Source organism: Pelobates fuscus, chromosome 5 (assembly GCF_036172605.1).
Source record: "Pelobates fuscus isolate aPelFus1 chromosome 5, aPelFus1.pri, whole genome shotgun sequence".
NCBI lineage: Eukaryota > Metazoa > Chordata > Amphibia > Anura > Pelobatidae > Pelobates > Pelobates fuscus.
In genome coordinates this window covers 237,223,784-237,242,156 of record NC_086321.1, presented here as the reverse complement: position 1 = coordinate 237,242,156, position 18,373 = coordinate 237,223,784, and the positions used below count along the sequence as shown (strand labels likewise).

The 18,373-nt window shown below is 44.2% G+C and overlaps 1 protein-coding gene across 3 annotated transcripts; it reads right to left on the bottom strand.

Annotated features, from left to right (window-relative positions):
- Positions 1 to 1,280: 1,280 nt before the first annotated feature.
- On the bottom strand, positions 1,281 to 7,404 carry TYRP1 (tyrosinase related protein 1). 3 transcript variants are annotated; one of them, XM_063455135.1, is made up of 8 exons: positions 7,283 to 7,404; positions 6,001 to 6,405; positions 4,265 to 4,587; positions 3,587 to 3,791; positions 2,451 to 2,618; positions 2,037 to 2,216; positions 1,763 to 1,909; positions 1,281 to 1,502 (listed from the first exon to the last, which is right to left on the bottom strand). In XM_063455135.1, exons 2-8 carry the CDS (start codon positions 6,401 to 6,403, stop codon positions 1,309 to 1,311), a joined length of 1,620 nt encoding a protein of 539 aa, XP_063311205.1. In that variant the 5' UTR covers positions 6,404 to 6,405; positions 7,283 to 7,404; the 3' UTR covers positions 1,281 to 1,308. The 3 variants fall into 3 exon arrangements, with proteins under 3 accessions (XP_063311205.1, XP_063311206.1, XP_063311204.1); XM_063455136.1 differs by lacking the exon at positions 7,283 to 7,404 and adding an exon at positions 7,237 to 7,256; XM_063455134.1 differs by lacking the exon at positions 7,283 to 7,404 and adding an exon at positions 6,743 to 6,843.
- Positions 7,405 to 18,373: the final 10,969 nt, after the last annotated feature.

The following is an 18,373-nucleotide window of genomic DNA, read 5'->3' as shown; positions in this document are numbered from 1 at the left end:
ATGGGCCAACCAGCATCAGAGGAAAATTTATAAAAATTACCCCCACCACTTTGTATACATCTAGGAAGTGCCCTGCCACTCCCTCCCAACATAAGTTAGCAAACCGTTTGACTTGTTACCTGGAGTCCAATAGGTACTGATCACTTCCACGATTTAGAACCTGAAGCTCCTGCATGGAGCCTTCATAAGCTCTGAGCTTAACCCTAATGTGCAGGGCCAGTTCATTACCTGGGAGCACTAAATCGAGTACCCAGTCAGTCAACAAGATTAGTACAACACAGCAGCCTTGGCTAATTGCAGAGAGTTTATGACTATCAAAAGGAGAACCTTTAGATGTAAATTATACTAAATCTAACAATCCTTGCACTGCAATTGGAAACTGGTTAATAGCATCACTATCTTATAAACAATACAGTAGTGCAAGACTTAAAATATTGCAGACTTGAAGTCACATTTCAGCTAATATAGTTGACGTTTCTCAAGTCTGAATTGAGAAAGATTGTCCGTTGAATGTCATTGTTGTGCTTATTCCAATATAAAGTTGGTAGTATGGCGAGTGTACCTGAATTCTCTGCATTTGCAATTATTCTAGGTGGTATGCCCTCCCTTGAGACTGGAGTACCAGCTTATGGATTTAATCACCTCATGGGTTATGTGCAATCCCTATGGGATGATTTGCATGATTACTGAGGCAGAAGGGCAAGGTTGTAGACACTTAAAATGTGGGTCGTTTGAGTTACCCCCAGACTTAGACATGTCTGTCCTGCATGCCCTCTTCCCTTGCCAGCCACTATTGTGTTTTTGTATTGAATGTTGAGAAACAATGAGTTTAAGATATCATAGGAAGTTTAACCTTCTGTATGGGTTTCTCAGGATGAGAACCTTTTGCTAGAGAGCATAGGATCTATTTATACATTTAGATTATTCAAAAGCATTTCTGGTGTAGCAGGGTACACTTGCCGTGCCATTTACCAAGGGAGAATACAGAGCAGATATAAAAGTTTAAGGCCAGGAGTAAGCCGATGACTAGCATAGTGTGGAGAATGTTCTTTTGCCATTTGACATGCGCATTGAATTCTCAATTTAGTGAGTAACCCAGTTTGTATTGCTTGTAGACACAACCCTCACAATTTAAGTATAGTACCCCCTTTACTGCAGTGGGGACCATTGTACTTTAGTAGTTATTACCAAGTAATAGACTTCCAGACTGTTAGTGGCTTTTAGCTTATCTTAGAAAGGGTGAGAGGTCTAGAGCAAACAATGAAGAAAAAACAGTCGTGTATTTTGGTTTGTTTATTCAGTAATGTTTTACACTGATTGAGTATCTTCTTTATGATCTTCTGCATAACGTTGGTATTGGTCACCAAGAAGGGGCTGCAGTACGTCACTCTTACTTCTTCTACGATGCACAGCACAGGAAACCGCAGCAAAAATAATCGCAACAAGGACTAAAGCAGCAATAACAGCAATTGTAATTATCTCTGTAATGCTGAGAGTGCGCCCTGTATGGGGAAGAAGAGGAAAAAGAAAAATGTAAGTGCTTTTTTTCTTTGACATAGAAGCAAATGCTTACAAGGCTGGATAATGTACCAGGCTTTGCTTAGTCTTTTGGGGGTTCAACACAAACGCTACAACCTGGAAAATGGAGCAACAAACTAGCATATTTTATGGCCATCTACTGTATGTAGAAGGACATTATGTCACTTAGGGACTGACTATGCCATTATACAGATGTGCATCAAATCTTCATAAAGTCACTTACCTGGCCATTGAACTTGATATGAATAGCCAAGATTTTCTGGTGCAGTTACAAACATTTCACTATTTGTCACTGGAGGCCAGAAGGGGACCATGTTGTATTGTCTGTTGTGTCCAATAGGTGCATTCTCAAGTGGATATTGAGAGGAGTCTTCGGGGAGGAAAAAAAAACAAATCATGCACTACATTTAGGTGGGGATTGTGAGAGGATAGAGGTAGAGAAAGAACACAAAAAAGCATGTAATGGGGAATCCTTACAATCATAGGTCATTCCTTACCTGCATTGTGCCTCCTCAGCCATTCATCAAAAACTGCATCGGTAAACGTATGGAGGAGAATGAAGATGGGATCATTAGGAGATAAGTGAGTTTGCCCTCCAGTTCCATTCAGAAAAAGATGAGCTAGATTATGAAGAGTTCTGACAGAGGGATCATACTTGCCAGAAGGCTCACTGTATCCTGCAAAAAGAACAGGTAAACTTGCATAAAACCCAGTTAGTGTAACTCATAACCAGACTAAAAATGGTATCTTATTTATTCAAGGGCTGATAATGTTGCTTTACAAGATGCCAATAGAGTGTTTGGTTTTTCTCCAGCTCCCCCTCCTCAAATTTCCCCCTAAACCCAATTTGCAGTCATGACAATACACTTTGGTGAATACCCTTGTAGGGTACAGCAAGTAATTGTTCATACCTTCAATAGCATTGCGAAAACTATCAGATGAGTTAGAGAAAAATGGAGGCGTGTCAAACAAGTTTACTTCCAAGCACTCTGCCACATCCTGAATTTCTGGGAGTTTTTGCACCATTGGTCTAGCTGTGTTTCCAGCAGGATTTCTTCGGATTGGACCTCCCCTTGTGCCTAGAGTCATAAAGATAGAGAATGAGCAAGATATCTTGGCATGCAAGCTGTAAGAATAGTATTCTAAAATAAACTAGTTTTAAAATTAAGATGGGTGAAGAGTTATATTGTACACACAATTTTAAATTAGTTTTAACAGCATGGAGAACCCTGTTATTTTCATGTGAGCAGGGTACCAGTTGTGGCCTCAGACTGATCAGCTTTATGCAGTGCTTCAAGTGAATGTATCATATAGCCCTTTAAAATTAACTGGCAGATCAAACTATCAATTTAAGCCACCGTGATCATCTAAGAATAAGAGGGGATTCGGATATTCTCTCGAGTGTGAGACCCACAGGGTTTGAAGAGACTCAGATAGGGTCTTCCCGTCAAGTGACTTGTGCAGGGTTGTCCTTGTCAACTAGCAAAGATCACTGATTAGCAGGGACAGCATGCAAGAGCTGTAGTGTAAGAGGGAGATCTCCCTCCTGCTGTGATCACAGGACTGGTGAGAGTCTCTTGTGAAAATTTATGTTGTATTAGGTATACTCTTAGGTGTTAAACCCTGCAGTTGGGACTCCATTGCCTGACACTAGTGCCCCACCAACTTGCTTCCTTTCTGCCACCACAGTACCAGGAATATATAACCTGGCAGCTGGTGACACTTAACCAATCACTGAATGCTAGGTTAAATGGCTCAAAGCTTCCGGCCTAAACTACTGCAAAACGGTACAACTACTTAAAGACACTCAGACACCTGCACCTATAACTTTACTGGCCAGATTAATGCATGAACCATCTTGTATGAAAGCCTTTAATCTGTACCCTCAAGACAGGTTTTTCCCCCTCCAAACCAATTACGTCACTTACTTCATGTGAGAAAAAAAATAAAAAAAATCCAAACTTATACACCAAGTCTCTTTTTGAGAAGGGAAGAAATGTTAAGGTGCATAGCTGACAGCTACCACTACAGCTTCTGCTTAACTTACTGTTACAGATTGTTCCTAGTGACTCGTAGTCCTCCACATATTCACAGAGTACTTCCCATCGGGAAAACACAGAATTCTGACTGAGAAGGTTAGCATCAAATATACTTCTTGCTCCCATTAGATCATCTGTGCAGATGTCACACTCACTTCCACCAATAGCAAAGTTCCAGTATGGGAGGGCAAAAGTAGGATCATCAAGTAGTCGCTATAATGAAGAGAGGGGACATTTTATTTTACACACACTATGTAGATAATGTACATATTCCAGAAGTTAGTGTTCCTCGGACTGAATTAAAGTTGGAATAGAGAGAAGTGCACAAAATGAAGCCTATATTGTACAATGCCCAGCTGCAAGTACATTTATACTTCTCCTTTAAAGTGTTGTGTCAAGGGCACCCAGAAAAGTGGTCTATGGTCTTCAATAGATCTGTTGTCTAGCACTGTGTGCACAACCCTGCATTCCAAGGAGTTATGTCATTTCTACATCTCCCCTCTCCCCCTCCATTTGTACCATGTCAAAGTCGGGCAACTGCTACTTAGAGGCAACTATTGTTACTCTGAAGCCTCCTTGTTTTGAAGAAATTACATTTGACTGACAGGTAAGGAGATATTTTATTTACATGTTCTACAACCACAAAATATTGAAGGGGACAAAAAAGAAAAAAAAAACAGATCTACCTGAATGTCCTTTTCCAGCTGGATCAAGTGGTATCTGTGCCAAGTTAGGAAAGCTGGACCTTCATGTGAAAAATCTATCCCACCAGCACTCCCATTACCCAGGCCAAGAAACGTTTTACTGACAGAGTAATAGTGAGTCCAAACAAAATAGTCATAGACCGATACATTTTCAAAGTTTGTAGTGTTTTGATTGAAGTCAATGAGCTCAGCATAACGTCTGGTAGCTATGACAAAGTCGGGATGGATAGTTCTCTTTGCAAGATCCAAAGCATCAACAAAACGCTTTTTATCACCGTCACGCAATTCCATAATGTTCTTCCTGACTAGATAAGGGAACAAACAAGGTTTAACAATTAAGACATGCTGGAGAAGATGGCCAAAATACTTTCAGAGCAAGTAGTGAACATTTTAACATTTGACAACTCCTGTATAACTAGACAGGGTTTTCCTTCCAACAGTGAAAATACAGAGCAAATCCAAGACCAGAAGCAACTGAATTAGAGAATTTTAGATTTGGCTATTTTAATTTGAAATTCACTTTGATGCTAGTTTTTTGGTTTCCTATAAAAATAGCACGGGGGGGGGGGGGGGGGGGGGGGGATTTCCTCACCATGCAAAAAAAATAAAATAGATAAGTGGGGTAAGTGATCCTTTCAGGAAGTTTGAGAGGGCTGCTAAATATTTCTCTCCTATGCATGTGGCCTTATTTGAAGCAGTTAAGGCATTGCATGGAATATATAAAAAAGGTGTAAACCATGCATCAGCTTCTAAACAATGGCTCTATTTGGTATATACTGGACACGTCACATTTGCTCCAAAGTGAAGGTTAGAAGTTATAAATATGCATTTCAGAATGTTTAGATTGGACCTCAAATCCAGCAAAGTCCTGATCTCATTGCTACAGCTTCTCTGCCCACTATGAGAACACTCATCAGGCCATTCTAAGGCTACATTGAAAATTGGGGCCATTTGAGACCTGTGCAGGAATTGCCGCTCACTCAATTGTAGGGCTCTTCTAGAAATATGCAAGGTGATGCAAACATAGAAGAGGGCAGAGTCACAAATGCCTGCTAGTTCTACTGAGGTCCATGGCCATTGTCCTAGTACAATTAGTTTAGACATTGACAACCCTTACTGAATCCAGTACATATCTAGGAAAAGCATTCCACAATACCAAACGAAGATAGTCTAAGGAATTGCCTCTTTTGGATGTTTAACATCTACAGGACGGCTTTCTCAAGAACAAATTAAAAAATAGGAAAAAAAAAAAATGAATTTTTCTGAATTCAGGGTCAATGTATTTGCATAAATAACTGCACCATTAACAGTTTAGTTTCCATTCAACAAGCCAATACCATAAAAAACTCCAAACACCCCAAGTTTTAATCAAAATAAGCGAAGGGGTTTGGAGACAGGCGTATTCACCAATAGTCTACATTTTAGCAAGTTAAAATCCAAAACTGGTAAAATATAGTGGCATATTGTAAAGGACTTCTAATTAGGTTATTATAGATTATATGCAGTTAGTACACACTGGATAACAGAACTGTACAAGTTAGAACCCAGACAGAACAGTCATGATAGCATCCCTGTTAGTGTTCAGTAATTAAGCTTCCTCTATCAATAGGCTTTTTGTTAGGTTGACTTGCCTTTCATTCTATCAAGAAGGAAGCCATTAGGTTTATACATTTGGCATGAGAGTTGTGGATCCTGAAATCACACCTCAAGTTTCTTACCTACTATAATTTGTGTATCGCAGTTGTCTCCAGTCCACCCAGGTTTGCAGCTGCCACAGTTGTAGCCATCAAAGCGCCCATTACACCTACAACTCCTATTGAAGAAACGGGTTGGCCATTGTTCTCTGTCATCCAGACCATCGAGTTGATATTCAGGTCCATGGGGCCTGGAATCCGCTGTGACTGGCACGCATGCACCCCGACCCAATGTAGAGCCACACTGGTCATTTGGGTCTGGTGTCTGTTCTGGAAATAGCCCAGGGCAGCATTCTCCACTACTTAGTATCTGGGGACTGATACATTGGCGAGGAAACTGCGCTGATGCAAGTTCATGAAGTGTGATGAACACAAGCACGCACACCGTCCAAGAAGTGTAGGTAAACATGTTGCCCAACACATACATCACTAGAAGAAATATAAAATGAAAAACAATTCTCATGAGAACCTAGACATAACTACATGATCATCATAAACACGTGTATGAAAGAAAGCTACGTGCACAACAGTGGTATGCGTCACTAACATGATTTAGTGGGAATTGGAATTGCTAAACTGCCAAGCCATATATAAAAAAACAAAACAAAAACAAAAACACACACCAGAATATTTCCAGCGTTGGTCTTGTATTTGAAATCCCAACACTTTTCAACTTAGTAAATATCTCTGCACCCAGTTTGTATGAAACCCAAAAAATAAGTTAGAGAAGAACTCACAAAAAAAATAAAAAAAGCTCAATACATACCCATTGCTTTGCAGGTCTGAAAACATTTAAAAAGGCATCACAGAGAGAAAGCATAACACAAGGCGATTACACAATCTCTTCATGTGCAACTCATTACTGTACTATAGATCCTTTATATAGGATTTATAACCCTAGTAGGTGGAGCTGGGAGTCAGCTTCCCAATTCTTACTTACTCCATTATGGTTTATGGTAAGCCCAGACTTCTAATTAAGGGATCAAAAAAGTTAAAGTACTTTAGCAAAACAAAGCGCAAGAAAATTACTTACAACACAGACACCCGTCTGGAAAATAAAGATATATATTTTACACAAGCCCCAAAATGAACTAAGTAGTTAATTACTTAGGACATCTATAGGACACATGTTAACAAAGATCCCCCCCCCCCCCAAAAAAAAAAAAGGATTAAAAAAAAAATATATATAGTATTTAATTTAAACAGATCAATGTAAGTAGTTATAGTTGGCAAATAAAACACATCTCACTCCGTCCAAACCTGTTGCTGGAAAAGCCCTTGCCTTTCTTCTGAAGCAAACACTTACCTCTAAAATATCAGTCATGCAGTGTTATGTAATGTCCCCTTGAGATGCAGTCTGCCAATTCAAATTACTGACTAGAACTAATCAGTTTTACAATTCGCCTGTTAAACCATAAAAAAATAGAAGAGTTTCCCTGCCCACACTAATCCCTTTATAGTAGAGTGCTTCAGTTAGCACATGACCAGGTTATGCTGATTTCCTTGTGACCAGAAGGTTTTAAGCAGGGGTCACACATCTCTACACAGCCAAGATATTTTTTTAAGAAATACAGATATTTGCCCAAGAAAGCAGATAAAAATAAAAAAATATATTTTCTGGATTTTACAGCAGTCTTTTCCAAAAGAAATGGACTATTATCTTTATCCAGAGCTGCATCACACGCTCATTACAAGGATAAATGGGTTTTAAAACAACTAATAAAAAGGAACATTATAGCACAAACAGACGCATATATGAAACAGTACTGAAACTCACTGATACAATTATTACTTTTAGCACCAAAGCAATCCCACAAATAATAACAACTCACCCAAACATACACCCAAACCTGTGTTATGTTTGCTTTTTATTAGATCAAAGTGTGAACTCTTAATTATAGCTTTCACCTGTGTTATACAAACATTAACTCTTTCCTTGCAAGCCTACTTAACTTAAATGGTTCAAATGTTCATGCTGGCAATCAAACAACATTTAGTTATGACAAAATATATGACAAACGGAACAAATGGTTAAAATAAAACATATAATATAGCATAGAACATAGTCATTGTGGTGTACTGACTACATTTCTAGATTGCATTTCTAGATTAAGGTCAAAATAGCAGAATCTTATACATGTGATAATTCAGGTATTTTCCCAACTTTATTTTGATCAGACAGGGTTATTCACTGAAGGCAGAATTAAAAGTGAGTGCAAAATGAATTTCAAATCTAAAAAAAAATCTCTAAGTCAGCTTTGGTTTCAGTTTGACTAATTTGGCCTTAAATGTGAAATTCACTTAGAATTTACTCTGAATTCTCATTTCAGTTAAAACCCCCATGTAAATTTTCAAATTATTTTTTTCACCACAGTTCACTGTTTGCATGTATACTTCATAAGACTAATGGGTTCCTTCACTAAACAAAAAACTGTAGTAAACCGAAATTTGATTTGCATTGTTGAAGCTAAATAATTCACGCTTTATTTCACTTTGATTCTGTGTTTAGTCAATAAGACCCGGATTTAGAGCCCAGTGATTACTAAGTAGCAGAATTAAAGGAACACTGTAGGCACTTTAACAACTTCATTTGATTGATGTTGTTATAGAACCTGCAGTCATGCCTCCCCTCTCCTATCCCCCAAAACATGACATTTGCACAGACGTTATTCGGCATGTGCTAAAACTTTTATATAAACCTTTGTACAAACGATATTCGTCATGCACTATAACCTTAAACTAAATAAGACACGGACACAGTTAATTCTGTTGGAGTATAAAGTCCACAGCTTTTATTAATTAAATTATTAATTAAATTATCATAAATTAACATAATTAACATAATTTAGGGTCATTGTCCCACTATACATTAAATTACAATACCCCCCACACATTACCCCTGACAATGACCCTACCAATTGAACAATATATAACAAATAACAATTCACTTGAAACACGGCCTACCAAAGAGGCCCCACATCATATTGTTAACTGTAGGGGTGTACCTCAGACACCCCTACACCCACAGGTTCGTCGCCACCGAAGAGCTAGAACCAACCAGTCCTTAATTCCATCAGGCCTACACCTCGGCCTGTCCAGTCCAAACTCTACGCCAAATTCCAATTTATACTATGCCCTGTTCCGCCACAGCACATGGCTTGACCTCCTTAAGCGCATGTGCGACCCCCACCACACCTAAACAGGGCCTGCTCAATACCTTCGTGGAACCCAAGGTTCAACAAATCGTTCCCCACGTCTGACAGGTGTACACCGTCCCTCCTGAAATACCCAGGTAACATGCCCTCCAACTCTCTGTGGCGCACCACTACGCCCCCAGAACGCCTAATAAAAACTGCCATAATCTTATTAACCTTACCCCTCGATCGAGCTATTGCAGCCGGATCCCTGGCGTGTCGCCACGCAAAGCGCGGAACCATCTCAGACCACACCACCACCACGCCAGGAACCAGCTCCCTCAGCCGATCCACATCCCTTTTCATCCTTCTCACCAATTCCCTTTGCGGAATCCCACCTAAGTCGTTCCCCCCTCCATGAACCAACACCACATCCGGGACCGACCCACTAACCACTTTCTGAAACAAGAAATTACATAAACCCTGCCAACTTGCGCCCCTAAAACCAAACCAACATAGAGTCACTCGTTCCAAAGGAAAGCCCAGCTGTGATCCGCTTCTGCGAACTGCGGCTCTCTTCTCCGCCCAGTACACATACGAGTGGCCCAGCAACCAAACTTCCAAACCTGAAAAGAGACAAAATTAGTGGCAGAAAAAGGCAACGTCCCCATCCCATATTTTTGCACCCAAGCAATTACACCAATTTATCTGGCCTTACATACGAGCGGAATCGTACTGACTCCCACCACCCTATTTGTTTGATCCTCTCGTCCCCCAAGCCTAAACGCGCAGCCTCCGTCGCTGCCCCAATGCGAAAAGAGTGCGTCCCAAATTGACTCGGCTCCAGGCCCATTTTCTGCAATCCCATTCGAAAGACCCGCAGAAACTGAAATCGCGACAACGCCGAACCATCGGCGTGTAAAAAGAAACAACCTTTCCCTTCCGGCCGAACCTCACAGTACCTTGTGGCGCAAGCCACCGGGCAAGCCCCTGATCCTGGCAACTCATATAGTACCACCGCACGTCCTTTGCCGTAAACGTCCGTTTTAGACCGGCGCAGCCATATCTGCACCCGATCACTACCTATGACCACGTCCTCGAACATCAAACCGCCCTTCCCCAACTTGTTGGCACTCACCAGCTCACTAATGCGAAAAGCACCAAAAAACGCCCAGACAAACGCCCCAGAAAATAGTGCTACTTCGAAAGGGGAATTACACAGATTGAACAACACCCCTAGCAGGTTTTGCAAGACCGAAAACGACACCGGTCGCCTCGGGTCCGCGAGCTTCTTACCCCTCTTAAAGCCCTTCAAAGCCTGGCGTATTAGAAAATTCTTCGTAATGTCCTCCCACCCGTTGAACTTGAACAAAAACGCCATGGCAGACATGCACCTATCTATCACGGCCGGTGACGCCTGTTTAGCAAACAAGCGACACAGTACCCACAACAGCACGTCCACCCTCTGCCCCTGCGAACTGTCACCCCCTACCTGCTGTACCGCCTCGTCCCATTCTTTCCAAACCTTGACGTAGCCTGACCAAGTGCTCGGCGCAAGAGAATTCTTTATACACTCCCCAAGCATGCGGTCCCGAGCTGCCACATCTCGCCAGGGCAAGCCTGCCCCTGTGCCATAGCTTCCGGCGCCGCTTCCCGAAATCGTTCCCACTGAAAACGAGAAAGCGCATCAGCTACCACATTCAACATACCAGGGATGTGCCTAGCCCTAAACACCAAATTAAAAGACATACAAAGAAGGACAAAACGCCGCAGCAAACACAAAACAGGGGGAGACGACGCCGACAAACTATTGATCGCCTGTACTACCGCCATGTTATCCGAGTGAAATACAATATGCTTGTTGGACAACACCTGCCCCCACAAACTCACCGCTACCACCACCGGGAATAGCTCCAGAAACGCTAGGTTTTTAATCAGCGAGCTCTGCCTCCAGGCCTCAGGCCAGGGCTCAGCGCACCAGTGACCCCCCAGGTAAGCCCCAAAGCCTATGCTACCAGAAGCGTCGGTGTATAGACCAACAACCTCCCCTGATGCCGCCGGCTCTCGAAAAATCACCGTCCCATTAAAATCCTGCAAGAACCGGTCCCACACCATTAAATCCGCCTTCATATCCGCCGAAACCCTAATGTAATGTGACGGCAGTCGCACCTTACTCGTAGCTTGCGCAAGGCGCCTACAGAAAACCCTCCCCATGGGTATGACCCGGCACGCGAAATTAAGGCTCCCTACCAGCGATTGGAGCCCATGCAGTGTCACCTTCTTTGCCCTCCCTACCGTGGCCACCAGCTCCCGTAGCCGTGATAATTTGTCCCCCGGTAACCTGCATTCCCATTTACCGGAGTCAATTTCTAAGCCCAAAAAAACGAAGGCACGTCGTAGGCCCTACCGTCTTGTCCTCCGCCAGGGGAACCCCTACTTTGTGCGCCACCCACTGAAACACGTCCAATATCTGTTTACAACGGTCCGAGTCCCGCGGGCCCACGCAAAGAAATAATGCACCACCGCACCCCCTGCCGATTCCGTCCGCACAACCCACTCCAAGAAGGTACTAAACCTCTCGAAATAGGCGCACGAGATCGAACACCCCATAGGCAGGCACAGGTCAACAAAATATTCCCCTTCAAAACAGCAACCGAGCAGATGATGGCAGTCCGGGTGTATCGGGAGCAGTCGAAATGCTGCTTCCACATCTACCTTTGCCATCAGCGCACCATGCCCCAGCCTCCGAACCAACTCGACTGCCTTGTCAAATGACGTATAAGAGACGGAGCTAAGAGCCGTGTCGATGTCATCATTCACCGAAGCCCCTTTCGGGTACGATAAATGGTGAATCAACCTGAATTTGCCTGCCTCTTTCTTGGGGACCACGCCCAGCGGGGATATTCGCAAATCGGGCAATGGCGGTGACGAGAACGGTCCCGCCATCCTCCCCAGTTGCACTTCCTTACTTAGCTTGTCCTTCACTACCTCTGGGTGTTCCCGCACTGACTTAAGATTCCCACATAACGTACCAGGTCCCTTAACTACGTAGGGAATAAAGAACCCCTCCCGAAAACCCCGCCACAAGAAAATAGCATCTTCCCTGTTAACGTATCGCCTTAGCCAAGGCAACATCACGTCTATTTTCACCGGAGACACTCCCAACGGAAGCTGCGGTAGCTGCCGCCCCTGCGGGCCCACTTCCCCCGCCAGACTTACCCTTTTTGAAACAACGGTTGACACCGTGGGTCCCCCCGCAGCCTGAACATTCGTGCCGGAACCTGCAATTATTTCCCCATTTGCAATGTCCCTCGTTGAACATCCAACAGAAACCTTTCTTTTGCCCAGCCGACCCGGCCCCTGAGGCCGTGCCGGCTGCCCCAGGAAAGGGCGCCGTCTTCTGGGCCATCATAAGGCGCATCCATAACGGCAGGTCCATTTGGTCCCACCGCATGCTCGCATTCGCTGCCAGCCGTTGACGAAATTGTTCGTCGTACCTCCACCAAGCCAAACCTCCGTAGGTTCGGTACGCATCACCTATCCCATCCAAATAACAAAATAGTTCTGAGCAACGCCCCGGAGCCTTCTCCCCGATTACACTAGCTAGAATGCAGAAGGCCCTCAACCAATTCCCAAAGGTCTTAGGTATCTTGCGATACCTCCGCCTTTTCTCCTCCTCCTCCTTTTTGGCATCCTTCTTATCCTCCTCCTTCAAGTCTAAGAACTCCTCTAGGGGAAGGAGGGAAAATATCTCCACAAACTCACCTTTCCATATCTTCTCTTTCACTTCCACTTTTAAATGACATCCGAGGGGGCCCGCGAAGGACACGTGCACATTCTGCCGCGCCGCATCCGGGACATCACTTCCAACCCAGACAACTCGGCCCCCGCTCCTGACTCACCTCCGCCGTGCGCGGACAGCTTTGTCCCCCAGAGCCCTGCAGCCGTGTCCCGACTACTCTCTCGCGCCCACACCTTCCCGAATTGCGCAGGCGACCCCTCTGTCCCAGACCAAGAATCTAAAAATGTTCTTAAATCATTTAACAACTGTCCTGGGTGTCGTGTGTGTGGGAACTCACCACTCGAACCTCTGGCCGCAGCTGGCTGCAGAGGCGCCGTCCTTCCGTCCACCTTTTCAGGCACCGGAGAATCCCGTTGTCGCCGACTCCCATCCGCCTGGACTCGCCTCGAGACCGTAGGGGTATTGCTCCGAGACCTGTAGGGAGAAGGAAATCTGGGTAGTCTGTCCTGAACCTTCCTCACCCGCCTTTCCTCCCTACGTTCCTCCCAATCCTCCTCAGCAACGCTGCGTCTCGCAGGGCGACTGCCCTCACGAGGTGGTCCCCTCCACCGATCACTGAGCCTCTCTCCTGGCGAACCTGATCTTCTCCGCTGACTCCTCCTCCTGCTATCCCTGGAATCACGCCTCCTGCAACAGGAGCCTGCTACGCTGCACCCGCTCCGCGCAGGTGATCTTTCCCTGCTCCCTGAACTCTTTGTTCTGCTCCTCGAAACGCTGCGCCTGACGCCAGAGAAGCGTCGTTCTGCTCTCCACTCACTCCCTGCGGCCTCCCTGTCATGAAGCTGACCCTGGGAGCGGCCAGATGGGCCCTCTCGCCTACCGCTGACATCCCGAACCAGCTTAACAGTAGGAGCACCCTGTCCCTCAACTGTCAGTGCCGAGCCTGGCCTCTCCTCGGCCGTCTGCCCCAAGCCAGATTCATCATCGCTATCCTGGCAGCCTGCCGTGCGCCCAGACCCACTCGCTTCTTGTGAGGTCCCCTTGTCCCCGCATCTGTCTCCCTGACCTGCCTCAGCCTGAGACGTCCCTGCCATCACTCCGCTGTCCTGGCTTCCCCCCAAGGCCTGAGGGGCCGTCATACATCCGCCATCACCATCACTCCCCTGCCCTCCAGCATACGCACTAGTGGCTGACTCACCGGGACGTGTCCGCTTCGTGCCGCCGCTCACATGACTCCCAGCCGGCCTGGCCTCCGTCCCGGCCGTCTTCTGAGATCCGCCCGGACCGTTCCTCCTGCCAGCCGCGGAACCGCGTGGCTTGGATCCTTCCGCCACCATGCGCTGTGCGGCCGTCCTCGCCAGGCCGCTGCCGCGCCCACCGGAGCGAGCCGTGCGCCTGCCTGGCTCAGTTGACCGGGCCTCATCCGGACCGTCGGCCACACCACATCCCGCCGAAGGGCTCCTCCTCCGCCGCGCTGCGGGCCCAGCGCCCGGGCTCAAACGCTGAGGTGGTCTCGTCCTCCTCGCCGGTCGACGGGCCGGTACCGCAGGAGCAGGCCCGGCAGTCCCCAACTGCTGATGAAGCCAATCCAGTCCTCTGTCCTTCACAGCTGCCCGAACGCCATCCAGGATCTCATCTAGCGACGCCATAATCCTGCAGAAACGACAAAGAAAAAGAACCTCGCTGACCTGACACAATTTACAGGTAAGAAAGGCTCTGGTTAAAATGGCCCCTATTCTAAAATGGCTGCTCTTATACTCCCTGACTCCGCCCCCAAGCTCCATTAAACTAATCCAACCCCCAAACACTAGCACCTGCCCACTTCCTGGCTCTGTCAAGGCCCACTCCTCCTACTGCGTTGTTCCATGGGCTTCATTATATTTAATTAATTAGAAGGCCTTTAGGTATTAGAACCAGGAATCTTACTTACTGGCTCTCATACTAAAGCATACCATGATGTCATACGCACATGTGCAGTGTTATCCTGGACTGCCATAGATAATTATTGTATGTGCTTAACCCCTTAAGGACCAAACTTCTGGAATAAAAGGGAATCATGACATGTCACACATGTCATGTGTCCTTAAGGGGTTAAAGGAAGACTCCACTGCCCAAATATAAAATAAATGAAAATTAGTGTTTAGTTGATACACTTTTGCATTGCAATTTGCATTTGATTATACATTTTTTTTTTATTAGGGTTTATCTAAAAACCGCTTGCAAAATATGCAGTTTTCTTGTTTGCAGCTTTTGCAAAGCCTCCCCTTCTAACCCCGCCTAGACTTTTTGTGGCTGTCCAATCACAGACTTTCAATGCAGCTCAATGAGAAGTCTTTGCAAGGCAGGTGCTCTGGGCAATTGCTGCCTCTTAAGTTTAGCTCTACTGGGCTAACCAAACCAGGAAGTAACAGGACCTGCACAGGTCCTGACCCCCCATGTAGTGACATCACAATGTCCTACCCATATGATCTGCCCATGTCATGACATCACATATGCCCAATCCCTGAGGGACGGCTTCTACATCAGTCTGGCTGTCTGGCCCATATTAATGCTCTTTGCTGGGTCTGTCTGGGCAGCGAATGTGCACATAGGCATGTGCAGCCCATTTTATTAGGGTGTGCACCAGGAAATTCTTCCCCTATATTATTTTTTTATGTAATTTAAGTATTTTTAAAAATGTTGAGTGGATGTGCAGTGTGAGTGTGTGTGTTGTGTCGGGTGGATGAAAGTGTTGTAGCTATGTGTGAAGTGTATGTTGTGGCTTTCTGTGCCTGATGTATAAGGCTGTGTAATGTGTGTATAGCTGTCAGTCTGTCAGTGTCTGCGTGTGGGTAGCTGTGAGTGGTATGTGTAGCAGTGTGAGAAGCTGTGAGTGATACGTTTGGGCCGCTGTGAGTGATACGTTTGGGCCGCTGTGAGTGTTATGTGTGGTATTGAAACATAGAAACATAGAAACATAGAATGTGACGGCAGATAAGAACCATTCGGCCCATCTAGTCTGCCCAGTTTTCTAAATACTTTCATTAGTCCCTGGGCTTATCTTATAGTTAGGATAGCCTTATGCCTATCCCACGCATGCTTAAACTCCTTTACTGTGTTAACCTCTACCACTTCAGCAGGAAGGCTATTCCATGCATCCACTACCCTCTCAGTAAAGTAATACTTCCTGATATTATTTTTAAACCTTTGTCCCTCTAATTTAAGACTATGTCCTCTTGTTGTGGTAGTTTTTCTTCTTTTAAATATAGTCTCCTCCTTTACTGTGTTGATTCCCTTTATGTATTTAAATGTTTCTATCATATCCCCCCTGTCTCGTCTTTCCTCCAAGCTATACATGTTAAGATCCTTTAACCTTCCCTGGTAAGTTTTATCCTGCAATCCATGAACCAGTTTAGTAGCCCTTCTTTGAACTCTCTCTAAGTTATCAATATCCTTTTGAAGATAGGGTCTCCAGTACTGTGTACAGTACTCCAAGTGAGGTCTCACCAGTGTTCTGTACAATGGCATGAGCACTTCCCTCTTTCTACTGCAAATACCTCTCCCTATACAACCAAGCATTCTGCTAGCATTTCCTGCTGCTCTATTACATTGTCTGCCTACCTTTAAGTCATCAGAAATAATCACCCCTAAATCCCTTTCCTCAGATGTTGAGGTTAGGACTCTATCAAATATTCTGTACTCTGCCCTTGGGTTTTTACGTCCAAGATGCATTATCTTGCACTTATCCACATTAAATGTCAGTTGCCACAACTCTGACCATTTTTCTAGTTTACCTAAATCATTTTCCATTTGGCTTATCCCTCCTGGAACATCAACCCTGTTACATATCTTAGTATCATCTGCAAAAAGACACACCTTACCATCAAGACCTTCTGCAATATCACTAATAAAAATATTAAAGAGAATGGGTCCAAGTACAGATCCCTGAGGTACCCCACTGGTGACAAGCCCAAGCTTCGAATATACTCCATTGACTACAACCCTCTGTTGCCTGTCACTCAGCCACTGCCTTACCCATTCAACAATATTGGAATCCAAACTCAAAGATTGTAGTTTATTGATAAGCCTTCTATGTGCAACAGTGTCAAAAGCCTTACTGAAATCTAGGTAAGCAATGTCTACTGCACCACCCTGATCTATAATTTTAGTTACCCAATCAAAAAAATCAATAAGATTAGTTTGGCATGATCTCCCTGAAGTAAACCCATGTTGTCTCTGATCTTGAAATCCATGTGTTTTTAGATGTTCAACAATCCTATCCTTTAACATGGTTTCCATCACTTTCCCCACTACTGAAGTAAGGCTTACTGGCCTATAGTTGCCCGACTCCTCCCTATTACCTTTCTTGTGAATGGGCACAACATTTGCTAACTTCCAATCTTCTGGGACTACTCCTGTTATCAATGATTGGTTAAATAAATCTGTTAATGGTTTTGCTAGTACACCACTAAGCTCTTTTAATAGCTTTGGGTGTATTCCATCAGGTCCCATTGACTTATTTGTCTTTACTTTTGACAGTTGAAATAGAACCTCTTCCTCTGTAAACCCACGTGTAATAAATGACTCATTTATCCTTTTTCTTAACTGAGGTCCCTTTCCTTCATTTTCATCTGTAAATACCGAACAAAAATATTCATTGAGGCAGTCAGCTAGACCTTTATCCTCATCTACATACCTTCCTTCTTTTGTTTTTAATCTGACTAATCCTTGTTTTACTTTTCTTTTCTCATTTATATATCTAAAAAAAGTTTTGTCCCCCTTTTTTACTGACTGTGCTATTTTCTCTTCTGTGTGTGATTTGGAAGCTCTTATAACTTGTTTAGCCTCTTTCTGCCTAATCTTATAGGTCATTCTGTCTTCCTCACTCTGGTTTTTTTTATAATTACTAAATGCTAACTTTTTGGTTTTTTTTTACTATTTTGGCCACATCTGCGGAGTACCACAGTGGTTTCTTGAATTTTTTGCTTTTACTGACAAGCCTAATGCAATTTTCTGTTGCCTTCAGTAGTGCAACTTTTAAATAATCCCATTTCTTTTGGACTCCATTTAAATTGCTCCAGTCTGATAATGACTCCTTTACACATATTCTAATTTTAGAAAAGTCTGTTTTTCTAAAGTCTAAAACTTTTGTTTTTGTGTGGTGTGACTCAGTCACTGTTCTTATATTAAACCACACTGACTGATGATCACTGGATCCTAAACTTTCACCTACAGTAATATCTGATACCAAATCTCCATTTGTTAACACTAAATCTAGTATGGCCTCTTTACGAGTTGGCTCCTCAACGACTTGTTTTAGAGACAATCCCAGTAGGGAGTTTAGAATATGTGTGCTCCTGGCACAAGTAGCTATTTTTGTTTTCCAATTCACATCAGGAAGATTAAAGTCACCCATGATGATAACTTCCCCCTTCATTGTCATTTTAGCTATTTCTTCAACTAGTAGATTATCTAACTCTTCAATTTGTCCTGGGGGCCTATAAATCACACCTACACGAGTTACTGTGTGATTACCAAATTC

What these genes read in the sequence shown, in the direction of transcription:
- TYRP1 (XM_063455134.1), bottom strand. An exon ending in TTTTCGCAATGCTATTGAAG is followed by an intron (nt 2,217 to 2,450) that starts GTATGAACAATT and finishes TTCTTTTTGCAG; the next exon opens with GATACAGTGAGCCTTCTGGC. An exon ending in GCTGAGGAGGCACAATGCAG is followed by an intron (nt 1,910 to 2,036) that starts GTAAGGAATGAC and finishes TCCTCCCCGAAG; the next exon opens with ACTCCTCTCAATATCCACTT.